The sequence below is a fragment of the Mus musculus genome, chromosome 10, assembly GCF_000001635.26.
Source record: "Mus musculus strain C57BL/6J chromosome 10, GRCm38.p6 C57BL/6J".
Lineage (NCBI taxonomy): Eukaryota > Metazoa > Chordata > Mammalia > Rodentia > Muridae > Mus > Mus musculus.
In genome coordinates, this window is record NC_000076.6 from 68,226,750 (window position 1) to 68,244,604 (window position 17,855).

Sequence of the window (17,855 nt, forward strand, 5' to 3'; positions counted from 1 at the left end):
CTTTTTGGCTCGTAGGCTATACTCTAAGAATATAATATGAAAATATTTCTGTGATAAGCTAGGGACACCCAATGAGAAGATGAAAGGCCTGATGCCTTGAGGTGGAACGGATAGCCATTTGTTGCCAGAACTCACATCAGCATGAGAAATCTCATAGTTTTGCATCAACCTAAAACCCCCCAAAATCCAAATGAATAAATCACAAAAGAGCCTTAAGCTAAACTATTATCGTCTCTGCATCTCAGTAGACTCTCCAGAGTCTGAGCTGTTCACAGAGAAGCGAATAGTTATGTGTGGCCTCTGCCAGCTCTTGATAGGAAACATCATGATATTTCTCAAATTTGTTTTTATTTATTTATTCCGAAGAGCAGGGTGAACCTGGAGCCTTGGGTGAGCTTCAAAAGCCCTCTACCACTTAGCTCCACTCCCTACCCGCCATGAGGTATTTATCAGAGACACAGAGAGGTCATTTCCATCTAGAAAGAAGAGTCTGACCCAAGTCTACGCCCCTTCAATAAAATCCAAGTCAGAAATGACCATGACACCCTCCACCGATAGCAATATACTTACAGTAAAAGGGACGCATGGGACATGGGAGGGAAGTCCTCCTTAGTAAACCATCACGTACGTGAGACCGCTACAGAGAGACTCGGCTCACGACTCTTGCTCTAAGCACGGATACAGTTGCTTTCTGACAGGACATGTTTTATGGATTCTTCTTTCACGATTACAGTCTCACTAAAGGCTACCTTACAACTGTACCTGTCTGCTGTACTCCACATGAGACTCTGCCCCCAGAGTGAGTGATGCCTGAGCCTCATAAAAACGCTGTTTCTGCTTCAAAATAAAAGCCTGGGCTGCTAAACATCTTCTCCTGTCTTCTCCTGTCCAAATCTCTCCTAGCCCAGTCTCACAACTCTGAAGCGGTTCCCTAAGGTCATCAAGAATAGAGCAGGTCAAGAGAGTTGGAATGAGACATTTAGTATAGTAAAATTAACTTACGAGGTTATTTCAACATGGGCTCAATATAAAATTATTAGCGAGATGTATTTTTTCCTTTTAGGCTGTGTTTTTGGAAGCCGGGGCATGGGATTGAAATGTTTTTCATTGCTGGCATAGCCAATCGGTACTCTAAAGGTTCAACAGTTGCAGTGATATATAGTCTCCTGAAGCAACAACAACAACAACAACAACAACAACAACAGGCTGCTCTAGCTTTTAATTTAAGATTTAGAGGAAGTCAGGCGGGGCAGAATAAGTTGTCAGTTCAGCACTCCAAAGACAGAAGGAGGTGAGGTGGCTCCGGGTTCAAGGTCATGTTAGCTACATGATGAGTTCAAGGCCAGCCTGGACTACAAAAGATCACATCTCAGGAAAACAAATACGTTTGACATAAATTAAATAATTCACTGGGATCCTATGTCTTTTGGAACCTTTATTTCACGTTCACAGCCCTGTTCCACGGGAGTTGCCAAATGTGAGGCTTCTGTTCAACCCTTAAAAAGAGAGCTGCAAAATGAAACAGGAAAGCAAGACTCTGCCTTCTGACCAATGAACGCAGACCATACACACAAGGAGACAGTGACCACCACCCGTGACCAGCGTGCTGCTTCCAGAAAGAACCAAAGTAGAGGGGAAAAGTTCTTATTGTTGTGTTGTTCATTCCACAGTCTGTTTTTGTTTTTTGTTTTGTTTGTTTGTTTGTTTGTTTTATGTTGGGTAAAATGTGAAAGCACAGGGAAACAGACTGAAGTTGTATTTTCTTTCAGTTTCCCGATACTGGTTCACTAGGTAGCCCAGGATAGCCCTGACCCAAGATCTTCCTTGGTGTACTCACTCATTTACAGCTAACCCTTCACTACCTGTCTGCTAAGTAGACACTAAAGCAGTTGTGATTTAAGATGGATAGAGGCAACTCCTCAGGCGAAGGCCACCAGGAAGTATTGAGGGAGGGGAAAGGAGTGGAATTTGTTCCCCACAAGTAAAAGAGGGCAATAAAAGAAAAGCTGAATTCTTTTCAAACAATTGAAATACCAACAAGAACTGGGGATAGTTGATCCATTCTGTGTGAGTTTATTATAAGAATGGGCTGGGCAGTGGTGGCACACACCTTTTAATCCTAGCACTTGGGAGGCAGAGGCAGGTGGATCTCTGAGTTCGAGGCCAGCCTGGTCTACAGAGTGAGTTCCAGGACAGCCAGGGCCTTACAGAGAAACCCTGTCTCAAAAAAAAAAAAACAAAAAAAAACAAAAAAAAAACAAAAAAAAAACAAAAACAAAACAAAAACAAACAAAAAAACAAATAAGAATGGAAGCAGGATAATGTTAGTGAACACCATGGCTTATCTGCGCATTCAAATTTAATTTACAGAAAGTAATGGTTTCTTTTTTTCCCCAAAGATTTATTTATTTAATATATATGAGTACACTGTCACCGTCTTCAGACACCCCAGAAGAGGGCATCAGATCTCATTTCAAATGGTTGTGAGCCACCGTGTGGTTGCTAGGAATTGAACTCAGGACCTCTGGAAGAGCAGTCAGTGCTCCTAACCACTGAGCCATCTCTCCAGCCTATGATTTCTTATAAAGTGATGGAGCAAAGATAAAATTGGCCTCTTTTAAGCACAGAATCCCATGTGACCATGGTGGTCCCCTGAAGAGGTAACTGCAGAGAAAATCTCTTCTGGAGAATTTTGCATACGCTACTACAGAACTGCACCTAAGTAAGACACACCTCTATTGTGCAATGCCCTCAAACTTTTGAGGTGTTTGCTATCACGGCCCCATACAGGTTATTCTAACACACATTGAGAATTCTTGCTCGTCCCCTCCGATTTCAACAGCATCTCCAAACTGCGGCCATGCCAGCATAATATCCTTGCTCTTGGAATCATTAAACACGTCATGGATGCGAAATTTTCTGCTGCAACTGTGTCTCACCACTAGCCCACACGCTTATTCTCACAGTAACCCATACAGCAATCCACCGAAGCCCGGGAACTGTCTGTTCTCTCTCAGAGAAACACTCAGTGATACGTGAGTACGCTCAGAGTACCTCAGGCTCAGGATCCTGACCAAGTAGGATCGCTGCTCCTTCTGATCAAAGAGAGGTCAGAGAAAGGTCAAGGCAGGTGGCTGGCAGGGCAACGCCTACAGGGGTAAATTTTAGAATCAGAAGATTCAAAACATATTAAAAAGCACTTCAAAAGAACTCTGAAGGCTTTCTGTGGCCCTTAGAGTCGGGTATGGCTCATGCAGTCCCGAGTCTGTCTCAATGCCTTGTAATAGATAACCTGGTGTCTGGGAGTTAAGAATTAAACCACTCACTGCTGTTACCTATTAATATGTCTTCACATACGTTTTCTTTACTCAAAACCTTCTGCTGGGCTTGGGGAGAGTGTAGGAAACAGCAGTTTCCAAGGTTTGTTTTTCTGAAGGAAACACAAACGGAAACTGGTATCATTAGCTAATTGCACCTACTGTGTGCTGGTGCCTGCAACCCAGAAGGCTAGCCAGATCCTCCCCAAGTCCCGTGACACCCGCATTGTCGACCTTGCTTTCCAGATAAGCAATCAAGGTGCACTTAAAATGTCAGGACCTTATATTGTGTGAAACAAAGAATGCAATACCAGTCTGGCTTAAAAAAAACTCTACCCCAGGGAGGGGCGGTGGGGAGGAGACTGTTCGCCCAGTTCTCGGAAAGAAGCGACTTTGTATCTGCCTATTCTGCCAAATCTCCGATGGAAAACACAGATACAGAACAATGGGAACGAAATGGACATTGTCATCTTTAAAGAACAGAAGAAGAAAAGGATGAAAGGGCGCAGGTTCCATACGTGGAAAAAAAAAAGCCTGTATTTATACACACAGCCATCACATGACGGGTAAATTAGCCAGGTAACCAGGTCTGGTTTTTTTTTTTTCCCCTACTAGAAAAGTATATGTATGTTTTCATCACGCTTTGAACTCTCCCTTATTATCAGCATTACTATGAAAACAATGTTTTATTTCTTATGGAGAGAATAGGCCAGGCCCAGAGCTTTGTTTCGGCAGGGCCTAATAGAATGCTGTCTTTGTGAGCCAAAGGAATTGACTGGGTTGTTGGAAGGTGGGGCCTGTGTTCTTCAACCATTAGTAAGTAACCATGTTAAGGGAGCTGAGAATTACATCGGGCCAGTTGCCTAGGAAAAGAAACATTACATGAGCAGCTAAAGTCATCTCCTTAATAACCTGCTACCTAAAAAAAAGAAAAATAAATAAATAAAAAAGGCAGGTTACACACTGGCTGCTAATTAAAGAAAAAAAAAAAAGATAACGCAGGGCGAGTTCCGTCTGGACTTGTTTACGGACCTGAACCCTTTATGTCTCTGCTGTAAATCTGTAGCAAGATAAATATTCCCTTGAGTAATAGAGACATTAGCAAGTGCCAGTATTACTATGTAAAGTTTGTCACACACACACACACACACACACACACACACGCACACACACGCACACACGCACTAATGCCCCCACTGATCCTCAGATCACCTGGTTTGCCTTTAAGCTCTCTCGAAAAAGTTTTTCCAAAATGAGCGACAGATACTTGATTACAAATTAGCCTCCCTTTCCCAAAAGTTCGCAGCCAAATACCCCCACGAGATAGCCCTCCCCTCCTCCCCCAGCCCCCTCCCCTCCATGACAGGGTGTATCGGGAAGTGCAGTAACAAATACGAATCAACCTTTGAAAGTACATAGACCGCTCATGTGGACTGAAAGGAGAGATTTCAGGAGGGGCTGATTATAAAAGCCAAATGTTTGCTCAGCCTGCTAGATACAGCTTTGAAGTCGGGGGCCCAACCTTGCAGAGCTCAGCTAGTTCCTGGGAAGATAAGGCAGAGGCATCTGCATACACTTAGGTGCTCTGCAAGGTGGTAGAGACTACTCCTTGTGATTAGAGCCCAATCAGGTGAGGCAAATGATCTCGAACTCAAAGGACCAAGGGTTGCAGGAGCCAGGAGCATTCCTCCCCACCCCCCATACAGCTCTCCAAAGGGGCATTCCTACAGTAAGCGCCTTGGAGAATTTGGGAGGGTGGGGAGTGGTCAGGGTTGAAGTTTACACAGGCAGGGACAGGGTTAGATAAGGAAAAAGCACAGGCTGGTTTAACAGTCCCCGTGTGCTGGGGAGCCGGAGATTCCCCTCCGCAAATGCGTAAACAGCTATGAAGAGCACAGAGCGGTCGAGAACCAGAAACCATTGGAAAGACCAACAGTAATCGTTAAAGCATGAAGCACCTCAACAGAGAGTCACTCCTCAGCCAGATAAAAGTGGATTGCGTCACAAAGCTATAGTTACATCATTCTCTATAAAATCCAGTATGGAGGTGGGCTCCCGAAGAGTACATTTTGAATGGGGGGGCGGGGGATATCTGAGTACCAATCCCTGCGCATCTACACAGATGCACCCGTGTAAATGCCGGAGGACGTACCTGGACATGGAAAGAAAATCGGCAATCACGACTTTTTTTCTATTTTACCTACATGTCCCCAAAATGACCACAGAAACAACTCACTCAAATGACTATTTTAAAAATACAGGCTGGAGTTATAGTTTACTAGAGGTATCCCTTCAACCTTTGTGTGTTATCCAGTAGTGGTGGATTTATCAAGGAAAGGGGTGGCTATTGACAAAGAATTCAAAAATATAAAAATGTATAGTATAAATTATTAAAGATATAAGTGGTGGAGGATACTCACAGGAAGAACATGCACAGACCAGGGATTTTTAGGAATGAAAGAAATTAGCACTTCCTATCAATACGGTGTAAATAGAGGCATCCAGAGAGAAAGAGAAGAGGAAAGCTCACACAGACAGCTATGTTTGTTTAGCCCCACTGTGCACAAAGCACTTTGCAAAGCCTTTGAAAATCCACTTCTGTTCAGACCTGTCCTAAATAAATATATTTATTAATATGGGCTAAAAGCCCAAATTTCAGTCTTCCATTGCCGCAACCTGCAGGAACCACACAGCCTTAACTAGATAATGTCAGAGGAAAGTTGGGAAGGGAATCTTTGACATTTCGAGAAACACATGTTTTGCAAGAAAGTCTCCCATTGAAAGCACTCTGAAGGATACAGGAGCTGTTTAAAAGAATTGACTTCGATCTTAAAGCATATTAAGACGAAATGCCGAGCTCAAGTATGGCCTCATGTCAAGTCACCTGCGGGTCAGGTGTGTTTTGGATTCTTTTGGGTTTTTTTGTTTGTTTTTGTTTGTTTGTTTGTTTGTTTGTTTGTTTTGAGACAGGGTTTCTCTGCACAGCCCTGGCTGTCCTGGAACTCACTTTATAGACCAGGCTGGCCTTGAACACAGAAATCTGCCCACCTCTGCCTCCGGAGTGTTGGGATTAAAGGCGTGTGCTAACACGCCCAGCTGTGTTTTGGATTCTAAGATGGCAAGGACTGCGATAGAGGTCTATCGTGGACACACACAGTGGCTAGACAGGAGAGGCTGAAAGGAAGCATCATGACGTGAAAGACATTTTACAGAATGGAATTAACAGCAAGGTTGAGTCAAACCTCAAAAAAAAAAAAAAAGTACCTGAAGAAGGGTCAGAGTTGCATTTCTTATTCAAGAGATGTTCTACAGATTACGGTAGGCCAACTGGATTCCATCAGGAACTGAATGTGAACTGTCCCACAGAGGACCTTGGTTCAGTGTTTGGTCCCCAGACTTCACATTATTTTAGGAGGCTATGGGAATTTCACGGAGGTAGGGATGAAATAGAAGACATAGATCATAGATCATAGGGACATATCCTGGGGTTGCACTGTCTTTGGCCGCTTCCTGTTTGGCCTTCTGCTTCCTGGTTGGCTATGATGTCATTGCCAAAGGGAGTGAACTGAAGATGGATCTAACCCTCTGAAATCAGGAGCCAAATAGATCTCTCTTCCCATACATTTTGTCCTAGAGACAAGACTAAAATGCTGTCACCAAAGGGAACTGGCAATCACCACTCCCAGTTTGGAGGTTTGTCTTTCATCCTGGGGATGTATGAGCTCGTATCAAGCCAAGGGTCTCCCCAAAGTAGGTATAAGAGACAAAGGGAGTCCAGGAGACGGGAGTTCAAGGACAGCCGAATCTTTCTTTCATTTTCCCATCAGCTGACCATTCCACAGTCAGTCATTGTGAAATTACCATGTCTCACGAATGAAGCCAGAACAAAAATACGAGCTGGTTTCCTTCCCCATCGTGGTTTTATGGGAGAAATAGCCACAAAGAATTTGATTCGTGAAAAGGTACCAGTGAAAAGTAAAACCCAGAAATGCCGACAGGTTGGACAAAATGCAAACACAAGGACATCAGAATTCAGAAAGGTGGTTGATGTGAGCTAAACTGCCACGCTTGGCAAGATGAAGAGGACCCACCATACTCCGATGGCTCTGTTGAAGTAGGTGAAATAAAGCCAGAGGTGGGGCTGCCCGTCACACATGGATCCTTACTGAGGTAAAACCCAGCTTGTCCAGGTCACACTTTACACTTTGTGGTGTGCTGTCACAGGGACGTCAGCTGTTGGAAATATTTCCCAAACGGCATGTTGAGGATTCATAAATAGTGATGTTTATTAAGTAACAGCCCGAACTTGGCATTACATAGAAAGGAGAATCAACTCAAAAGTGGGCAGTAAACGAGAGGAGGAGGTGGTGGTAGAGAAATAATGTTTATGTCTCAGAGGAGTGGAAAAGGCAAGACTGAGAACTAAACCTCACTAGGGTCACAGCATCTCTGGAAACAGCAGAGCATAGCCAGCTGTTGGAAATCTGACCATACGTGATGACCAGACTGCAGTCTTTCTATGCCTGGAAGCCACTTTGACTCTGGCTGGAGGATTCTTAGCAAAGCAGTACCTCACAATATAAATGAGTAAACCACCGTAATATAAACACTAGAGATGCGTCCTCAAATGAATAACCAGGATGGTGAAGAAGCTCAAAAACCACATCCGGAGAAAGAATTGAAAACATTTGGGGTTGTTTAGCTAAATAGAGAGAGAACTCTAAAGACCGTCAGAACTGAAGGGGGAAGAAATGTTAACTGGACCAACCTCTTCCACCTGGACAACCTCACAAAGAATTCCAAAAATGGTACCCCACTCCTTGTTTCTGTGTTAGATTTCATAAGGGAAGACAGAATCCTTGATATTCTAATGTCACTTTTTGTTTTGCTTCTCAAACTAAGAAACTCCCAGGCTTAGACTTTCTCTCTAGTCGGCTGCCCATCTTCAAAGGATGTATCAACATAGACCATTTTGGAGACCTTTCAGGTCCATGGGAATTCCAAACAGAAAGATTTTGGACAGGAGTGCTCTCCATATGGGATGGCGGTGTGTGTGGAAAGCAGAGGCAACCAATGCCTGTCAATCAACTCAGACACTAGGAGACTTGGCAAAGACTTCCTTCCCAGCTGGGTTCAGGAAACATAGATGAATATTTCTTATTGGAAAACTATTTACTGGTCCTTTCCGTCACGGCTTCAGGATAACTTCAACTATTTAGCGAGAGAGTAAAGTTGAATTTTTGATTTCTAATAAAATAAAAAGTCATTTTCTCCCCTCCCTTTTGAATTGCTAGTTTGTGGGGTTCTGGTTATTCTTAGATAATATTCTGAACGTCTTGGTTGTCGATTTATGCATGTTGAAATGCATTCATTTATAAAACTTACTTATTTGGGGTATGTGTGTGTGTGTGTGTGTGTGTGTGTGTGTACATTAGACAATGTGGGAGTCAGTTCCCTCCACCATATTCCATATTCAACTTAGCTCGTCGGGCTTGGCAGCAAGCCCCTTGACTTGCTGAGCCATCTTGCCAGCCCCTTCATTTCCTTTAGTGAGACAGAATCTTCCTATATAGCTCAGACTGCCCTTGAATTCACTCTGAGTCCAGGTTGGACTTGAACTCAGGACTTTCGAACTTTAACCTAAAGGGCTTCTGGATTATCACTCACAATGTCAAGAGGCAGCTCCTGGACGAGCCATAATGACACTGTAGCAGCGTGCTTCTCAGGGATTAACTGCGCTATGATCAGAGTCTGTAAGGAATCAAAGTCAGCCCAGACTGCTGTCAAACCCTCATAGGAGAATCCCCCAGAGGGGTCTTTCTAGTTTGAAAGTAAGGACAGTAGAAAGGCCAAAGTGTTTCGAGCAGTCCTGTAGGGCTTCTCAAATTATTCACCAATAGAATATTGCAAACATATATCATCTAAGAAAACTCTCACATTTCAGTTGGAAACAGTTCAGCCAAGCAACTGAGAATATAACACATTCTGCCAGGGTAATTTCTTATCCCAATAAGCCCATATAAAAAACACACAACCAGTTATTATATTTATAAGCTATATACCTAGATTGGGCAGATCTATCACTATACTAATTCATTCCCCAGCTATGAGACCCCGTGCTACTTGCGGCTTCTCTGGGTCATCTAGCTCTGTTCCATCCTCCTTCCACCTCCTCTTGCTCTCTCTCTCCTCCAGTCCCACCTTTGCCTTACACTACCCAGTCGTCAGTTCTAGCCTCTATTTGATCAGTCAGAATGGAGAGAAGGTTCAGTGAGATCACCTGAGTACAGGTCCACTTCTCAGTGGGGGCAGCAGAATTAACATCAAAACACAAACAGCACCAGGGCAACCCACAACACATTCAGACGGCATTTCCAGAAGACCCCTTCCTACAAGAAGAGAGAGAAGAAAGAAGAAGGGGTTGGGGGGGTTCTTAATGAGGAGCCACCAGTCCTAATGAGTTGATTAGACAACTCACGCTCTTAATGTGTTTCAAATGGGAAACCCTCAAGCCCTTTCTTTATAGAAAAGAGTAAAAGCTGTTGCCTTGAGTACTCCAGGAAGCCACTGGACACTCCATACTCAGAGGTGACTACAAAGAACCATTTGTAATACCAGGCCTCAAGAATTTCTAATCAACAACTGCAGTCAATTTTTAACAAAGAACCCGAAAGTTTCCGTTTATAACTGGCAATGGATGGCTCAGCTTGTTTTAATACCAGTTGTGTGATTTATAATATAAAGAAAAGCATGCACATGTATCATATATCTCAATTGCAGATTATGTATTAGGTATTACTATGTGTAATATTGTCAGTTTACGTATGTAAATAATACAATGATTAACCATATATAGTACATTACATTGATAGGTTTGTGGCTAGATTAAAGATAAACAGGAGCATTATATAAATATATAATTTATACATAGGAGATATATATACACTTTGGTGTGTCTTCTATTGGGAGAGGCAATGTGGAGAGAAACCCTACTCCTTGTCCGGAGAAACTGTGATTAGGAATACCAGAAACAAACCACGGTGCTCGCATGGTTCCGCATAGCTCCTGATCAGACACACCTTCCATCTGATTACGCTAACACTGAACAAAAGTAACTTAGACTCCAGGGTTACAAACGCTCCGGAAGCCCCGAGGAGTCTGTCCTGGCTTGGTCTCCTCCCAAATCCAACAGCCGAAAGCCAGGTGTATATTATTATTCATTTTAACAACAAAGAACCTGAAGGCAGGAGCATGTGCTGAGCTCAGGGGTTTTTCAGAGAGCAGCAGATCTTTAGGTAGAGGGAACAGCCTCCGCACGGCGCATGCTCGCTCGGTTCCATCCACTACCCAAAGTATAGAGGAAGCCCCTACAGGGGCAGGGAAAGGGGAGGTCACTCTCTGCCCAAGTAGACACTTAGGGGACATTAAATTCTTTTTTTTTCATTTATATTTCTCTCTCTCTCTCTCTCTCTCCCTCTCCATCTATCTCTCTTGCTCTCTTGCTCTCGTTCTCTCTCATTCATTCAGCCTTCCTGATTTTTTCATTAATTAATTAATTAATTAATTCATTCATTCATTCATTCATTCATTCATTCATTCATTCATTCATTTACTTTACATCTAGCTTTCAGCTTCCCGACTCCTTCCTCTCCTCCCAGAGCCCACCTCTCCCTTTTCCCCATTTTCCTTTCCTTCTCCCCTCTTTTTAATATTTTTACTCTAAAGACATACTTAGAGACGAAACCATTCATAACTGCCCATCCACAAACAGTTAGCAGTATGGTAATTGACATCGAGTCTGTTACAAAAGGGGGGGAAAAGGAAGAAAATGCTGCTTTAATAACCTTGGCCTAAAACACATTTTGCTGTATGCCTCAAAGGGTTTCAATAAAAAAAAAAAAATCAACCTGTAGAGACATATTTTCTTGGCTTAAACAACAATCCGAAGCATATAAATGTAGTCCAACTATAATGACATATTTATAGGCCAATAAAGCTTACACTGTGGCTTTCATACCTCACTTAAAGGAACTCTGTGAGAAACAGTGTTGTATAAAATAATTTGATTTTTCCCCCCAAACGATAGCCCAAGGAATAAAAAATGCAACTTTGCTATGTTTAACTGATAGTATTTATATTCCTAAGTTGCTAAAAATTTTTGTAAAATGAAATAAGTCTTCATTTGACGACTCTCAAGTGCCACACCAAATATGGGCATCAGGTCCACTTTATTACAAAGCTAAGTACTGTAATTCTGAAGACAAAAATAAATAACTAGAGGCTTGTGTAGTGAATGATTTAATCAGTCTGATTCTTCTGGACGAACAGGTTTTGTGTTCGTTATGCTTATGAATAACACATTCCTTAACCCTTCTGTTCCCACACAGAGATCTTTCTTCACTTTAAAAACAGCATAAAAGCAAACAAACAAACAAAAAACACCCTCCAGTGTGAAATGGGCTGAAGAAGTAACCCCCACCCCAGGAGAGACCCAGTTGGTGCTGGTCTCAGGCTGAACTTGCTTGGGGGGGGGGCAATAAATGTGCTGCATCACGTGGAAGAAATGTTTATTGTTTTAATGATTAGCCTTTTCACTAGCTGCATCTGTAGTTGTTGTCAGCAGCCACTTAAGAGTCTTAAATGAAGACTCTGGAAGGTTTTTAAAAACAAATAGGCTGCTCTCAAGGGAAAGGTGATTTAAAGGAAACAAAAACAAAACAAAACAGAAAAACAAAAAACAACAACAACACCAGCAAACCAGGCAAGGATGGTGAGGAGAGTTGGAGTGGCCACTGGGAGGTACCACTGGGCAGAGTTTCCCTTTGTGCAGTTTAATTTGTTGCCAGACACACATTTGTGCTGTTTTAATTCTGTTCTTTCACTATTCACAGAGAGACGGGAAATGACACAAACTGGCATAAGAGGAAACTTACTAACTCTGAGCAAGAGAAGCACTTTCATTTAGCTGGGTTTTATATTATAAAAAAAAAAAATCTGCCTTTGAGAGTCAATCTAATTCTTTCGTTATTATTGATGTTTTTTTTAAACAGGCTAGAGGAACTGGGCTTTAAAAAAAAATAGCACACTCAAAGTTTGACTTTCTCCACGGAGAGGTGAGTTTTTCCATTCTTTGCTAGCTTCCTGGCTAGCGGGAGGGTCCTTAAGCAATCTCAAAAGTTCATCTTTCTTTGATGAGAACAATGAGGAAGGATCTACAGAAGAAAAGGCTCTGCGAGCTGAGAGCTTCCACTCACAGTGTGGTATTGGAGGTGGTTTTGGTGTGGCAGAGAGAGAGAGAGAGAGAGAGAGAGAGAGAGGGAGAGAGAGAGATACAGAGAGATACAGAGAGAGGGAGAGAGAGAAACGGAGACAGAGATAGAGACAGACACACAGAGACAGAGGTATAGAGACACAGAGAAAGAGACAGAGAGACACACAGAGAGATAGAGGCACACAGAGAAAGCCAGAGACAGAAACAGAAAGGAACAGAGACACAGAGAGACTGAGATTGAGTGAGAAAGAGAAAACTTGAGGTTAAAAAAAAAAGGCCAAAACAATCCTTTGATGTGACAGCCAGAGAAGGAGAGTCGGACAATCTCTGGGATGGGACAGTGCATGGCCAAGAGCATCCGCAGTGTTCCTGGTCTAAAAGCCCCCAGTCTAAAGCCTGACAATGTACATTCACAAACTTTAGATCAGACAGATAATGGAAACTCATTACATTAAGGAAAGTTTTTGTTTCTCTTTGCACATTATTACAACACAGCGTGCATTCCAATTACGAAAGCTATTTGTCTCAAATTCCCCACAGTTCATACCAACCCAATAGAATTTCAAGGCCCTACGTTCTGTCCTTAAAGGGGTGCCTCACATTTACAAAAAGAAAAGCTATGGGGTTTCTCTTGTTCGCCTAGAGGGTCCCTCAATCAATCTCCTGTTGGGTATCTCCCTTCCCAAGCTAACCCCACAAAAGGGTCCCAAATGACAGACTGACTGACTGACTGACAGACACACACACACATCCCAAACCATCTGGGAAGCCTTCTATCAGTCTACACTTGTGGGCTTCATCTCAGTCCCACAGAGAAGATTCTAGGGCAGCTGCACTTAGCCATTAGCCTGGTACTCCTTAGTAAATCTAAATGCCATTTGATTTCAAAGCCACTAATCTACATTTTCAAGACCAAACCATCAGCAGCAAGTGCTTTGAATAGTTAGACAAACCTGTTTCTTCTGGAACCACATGAGGTGAGGGGAGGGAGGGAGAGTGGGGGTGGAAACCACAAAGATTATGGACTTTTTTTTTTAAAAGGGCTGTGTGTGTATGTGTGTGTGCTCATTAATAAACTATCCCCTTGAAACACAAAACAACTATACAGAGAAACCCTGTCTCGAAAAAAAAAAAAAAAAAAAAAAGAAACACAAAACAACCCTGCTATAAATACTCTTGTTTACATGTGTGACATCAAGCTTAACCATTTACATAGCCTTTTGTCCCCCCACGGGTTTCCTGTTTAATGTTTTATTAGTAACGCTATATTCCATAACTCAAGGAAGAAAAAAAAAAGAGTCAGACAAAGGTTTTAATGTTAAGGTAAAAGCAAAGCAATCAAATGGAGACACAACAGTGGTCACACTGGAAGAAGGTGACCCAGCAGATTCACTGCTAGTCAACATTTTCACACATCATAAAAGTAGTCAGGGTGGGTTGATAAAACTGGGCCTGTGTGAACAGGAAATACGTAAAGACTATTTTTAAAAATTCCTCAGCCGAGAAGAAAGAAAAAAAGCTACCTTAATAATTTTCTATAATGTCGCTCATGACAAGAGGGCTGTGGGTCTAAAATGCCACTGTCGGACATCTATCAAAGAACTACCAGGCAACAGTTGCTAGAAATGGCAGGATGGTCTCGACGCTATTGCTCAAACAGCACGCCTCACCACAAACCAGAATCACATGAAAGAGAGTCAGTTCCCTGGTGTTATTCAGTCTATGTCTGTTAAAAAAAATCGTCAGGGTTTCTTGTAAAAGCTAAGTTCTAGGTTTAAAAACAAAACAAAACAGAAAAACCAGGAAGTTGTCACATTAAGGCATCAACCAGGCCCCTGAAAATCAGCACTATGGACTAATGAAAGAAAAGATGCCTCTGTGTTAAAAACGAAGTTCCTCTTTGCATGAAGAGGAAACAAGCAGTCTAAAGCAGAGGTCAATAGCTTTGGTCTTGAGCAACACCAGAAGAGTCCAGCCATGAAGGCCACTGAGGGTACAAACAAGTCCAGACGAAGGGTGGACAGGGTCACATGGTCTCAGGAGGAGCGTCTGCTGAGGCAGGAGAATGCCTTCGCAGTGTGAGGCCTCTCACGTCCTTATTTGTATGGGAGGATGGAAGATTAGACCATACATATTTACCTAAGGTCACACAGCTGAGGGGCAGAGCTGATGTTCAGATATGGTCAAAACACTCCAAAGCAGGAGAGAAAAGAAAACTAAAGTCCAGACACTCCTTTGTAGGAGAAAGAGGGATAAACACAGATCGGAGGAAGGAAAAGCCAAGAACACCCACCCCAGCAGTTTCTTGCTTGTTCTATTACCTCAGAAGTGAATGAATCACCGTTTTGCTTCAGGTTGCTACATACCTGAGATTTTGACTTGAAATCCTACTTGTCTTACTACCAACCTACAGCAAATATTTTAAGTCTCCGCTAATTCACTATTAACCCTAATTAAGTCTTGGATCTTGAAGGCACATAGACCATTATTTGAGATCACATGCTATGTCATCCAGTAAGAGACTTTACACAAGAGAGACCCAATAATTCAACAGCTCACACGGTTCCTCTCCTCTCCTGCCCAGGTAGTTTCCAATTTTTTGTTTTGGTTTGTTTTGGTTTTTTTCGAGACAGGGTTTCTCTGTGTAGCCCTGGCTGTCCTGGAACTCACTCTGTAGACCAGGTTGGCCTCGAACTCAGAAATCCGCCTGCCTCTGCCTCCTGAGTGCTGGGATTAAAGGCATGCACCACCATGCCCAGCTGGCATTTTCCAATTCTTAGTCTTGGGCCCCATTAGGATAAATCAATTATATACACACATATGTAATATCCATGCTTATAATTTTTAATAAAAAAATCACATACTATACTGTTATATAATATGTAATTTTATAAGATATAATTCTTTGTGTGTGCATTTCTAGGTCTGCTCTGTTTCTGTGCATGTATCTACCTGTGGAGGTCAGAAGATAACATTTAGTATTATTCCTTAGAAGCCACACATCTTGGCTTTTGTTCCCCACTGGCCTGGAACTCATCTATTTGGTTACTTGGGATAGCCTCAGCAATCCTCCCATCTCAGAATCCCCAGTTCTGGGATTACACACTTGTACCATTGTGACTGGCTTCGTAATATGGGCCTTGGGGATCACACTTAGGTTCTAAGGCAAGAGTTTTCCTATCTGAACCATCTCTCCAGACCCTAATAGATAATTATATACAGGATATATAATATATTCTGAAGACTCATTTTTATTATTTTTAAGTGTGTGTGTATATGTGTGCATACGTGCACATACGTGTGGCATGTGCACATGAGTGCAGGCACCCTCAGAGGCCTGAGGCATCTGATGTCCCTAAAGGTGAGTTTTCAGGGGGCTTGGAGCTGCTTGGTACAGGTGCTAGAAACTGAACTGACCGTTTCTAAAAGAACGCTACTGTTCTTAACTAACATTGAGCCAGCTCTCCAGCCCTGCAACATATAATTATGCTATATAATTCGAAAATAATATATAACTCTTACATATTGCATCTTCCTTCATACATAGTTCTTACTTCATTTCATGGAGATATATTGATAGTAAGGGGTTCCAGGATAATGGACAGAGTGGATGTAGCTCACTGCACATCCCCACACAGTGAATGTAGAAGCAGGAGCCGTGCTTACCGAGATCAGCTTTTTCCTTGAGAACGTCTTTGAAGTTGAGCCCACTGTTGAGGGTTGACTGCCTGTACCTGAGCAGAGCCTCCTTCTGTCCGTTTCTCCCGAAGGCCTCAGTTTTCACTGGAGTGGCTCGGAGCCCACACCTCCACTTGGAGAAATCAGAATGCGCCCATTTGACAAGGTCCTCTAATTTAACAATCACCTTTTCAGAGACAGCGATGACCTCATCCTACAGGAGGTGGAGAAGAACAGAAAATGTTATTCTGGGTTTGGAAAAAAAAAAAAAGAAAAGTGATCCATTCTTAGCCAAGCCTCCCTGGATGCCACGGGTCCAGCCTCACCTTCCAGCAAATGGTCTGTTAGGAGCAGGTGTGGCGGCAGTCCTAAAGGCGCCAGGGACTGTAGCTAAGTCATATGACTTGCACCTGACTTCCTCATATAAGACACAAACATCTTGAGTGCTGCGCAGGTGTACCAGGATTCAGGTGAATCCAATTTGGTGGAGATTTGCCCCTGCTGCCCTGATTAGCTGAAGCTGTGTGCCTGGTGAAGTGGTGTGGCCTGCTGTGCGTGGATGGGAACTGAGAGTATATAAGAGTGAGAGGCCCGGGTTAGAGGGAGGATTATTATTCGAGAGAGGATTGTTATTATTGGGAGATATAAACAAGGGAGAGATATAAACAGGGGAGATATATAGAGAAAGAAGAAATAGGACTGAATAAACGTGTGCAGAAGGATCCTGTAGCAGCGTCGTTCTTGCTGGCGAGTTGGGGGCGCGCGTGACAGTTGGTGCTGAAACCCGGGACAAGAAACATCTTCAGGCACAAGCGAAGACCCCCTGCTACAGGGAGGATTCAGAACTGCATCACGGGGAAGGAGTGGTTAACAAAGGTTCCTGTAAAACAGACTGTTGAGAAGGATCCGGCGTGGATTCAGAACTCTTCAGCTGGGGAACGGTACTGATGAAGAGAAAGAAGAAAGATGAAGACTGAATAAACTGCTGTTAGAAGGACTGGTGGTCGCATCGTTCTTGCTGGTCGAGAGCAGGCGCGACAATTGGTGGCCCGTACGGGGAACCGACTCCCCCACCGAGTTCAGAACTTTCAGCAGTCAGTGGTTGCCAGCAGGGTAAGTTCAAGGTGAGTGAAACTTGTGACCCCAGGAGTTTGGGAAGGACCTCGGATAAAATAGAGGTGAGCATAAAGTTGCCAGGAAGTAGGCACAAAGTAACCCAGGAGTTTGGGAAGGACCTCGGATAAAATAGAGGGGAATATAAAGTTGCCAGGAAGCAGGCACAAGGTAACGAAAGGTTCACAGTTTTGGGATAAGTTAAGGTTCCCGGTTTGGGGACAAGTTAAGGAACTATGATAACCTCAGTGTAGTGATCAATAGATCCTCGCTGTGTAGTTATGCTTTTTTCTCCCATTGACCCTTTGTGGGTAGGTCTGATAGTTTTGGTCTTGTTTGTTCTGATATATGGACTCTGTTACTGTTTGAAACTGTGTGTAGAGGCAGTCAAGACAGGTCAGAAAATCCTTACAGAGCAACAAGAAAGTATGTCGGAAGAGAAGGGCTTAAAAAGAAAAAGGAAAAAGAAAGGAGAC

At 43.0% G+C, this 17,855-nt stretch overlaps 1 protein-coding gene and 1 long non-coding RNA gene across 7 annotated transcripts in view; one reads left to right on the forward strand and one right to left on the reverse strand.

Moving 5' to 3' along the window:
• Gm51770 overlaps nt 1–3,342 on the forward strand; it is a 78,986-nt gene extending 75,644 nt beyond the window's left edge. Inside the window, exon 3 of the long non-coding RNA XR_003948901.1 lies at nt 1,453–3,342. This is a non-coding gene — a long non-coding RNA (predicted gene, 51770). The remainder of the gene's footprint in view (nt 1–1,452) is intronic.
• Arid5b (AT rich interactive domain 5B (MRF1-like)) overlaps nt 1–17,855 on the reverse strand; it is a 186,833-nt gene that overhangs the window by 134,227 nt on the left and 34,751 nt on the right. For 4 of the 6 annotated variants that reach the window (XM_030245281.1, XM_006514130.3, XM_006514129.3 and 1 more), the window contains one exon: nt 16,255–16,480. The exons of 1 other annotated variant lie outside the window; for it this stretch is intronic. In XM_030245281.1, coding sequence (XP_030101141.1) covers nt 16,255–16,480 — 226 coding nt within the window. Of the gene's footprint in view, nt 1–16,254; nt 16,481–16,592; nt 16,654–17,855 lie in introns of those variants that run through there. One more of the 6 variants, XM_006514132.2, reaches the window with a different exon arrangement.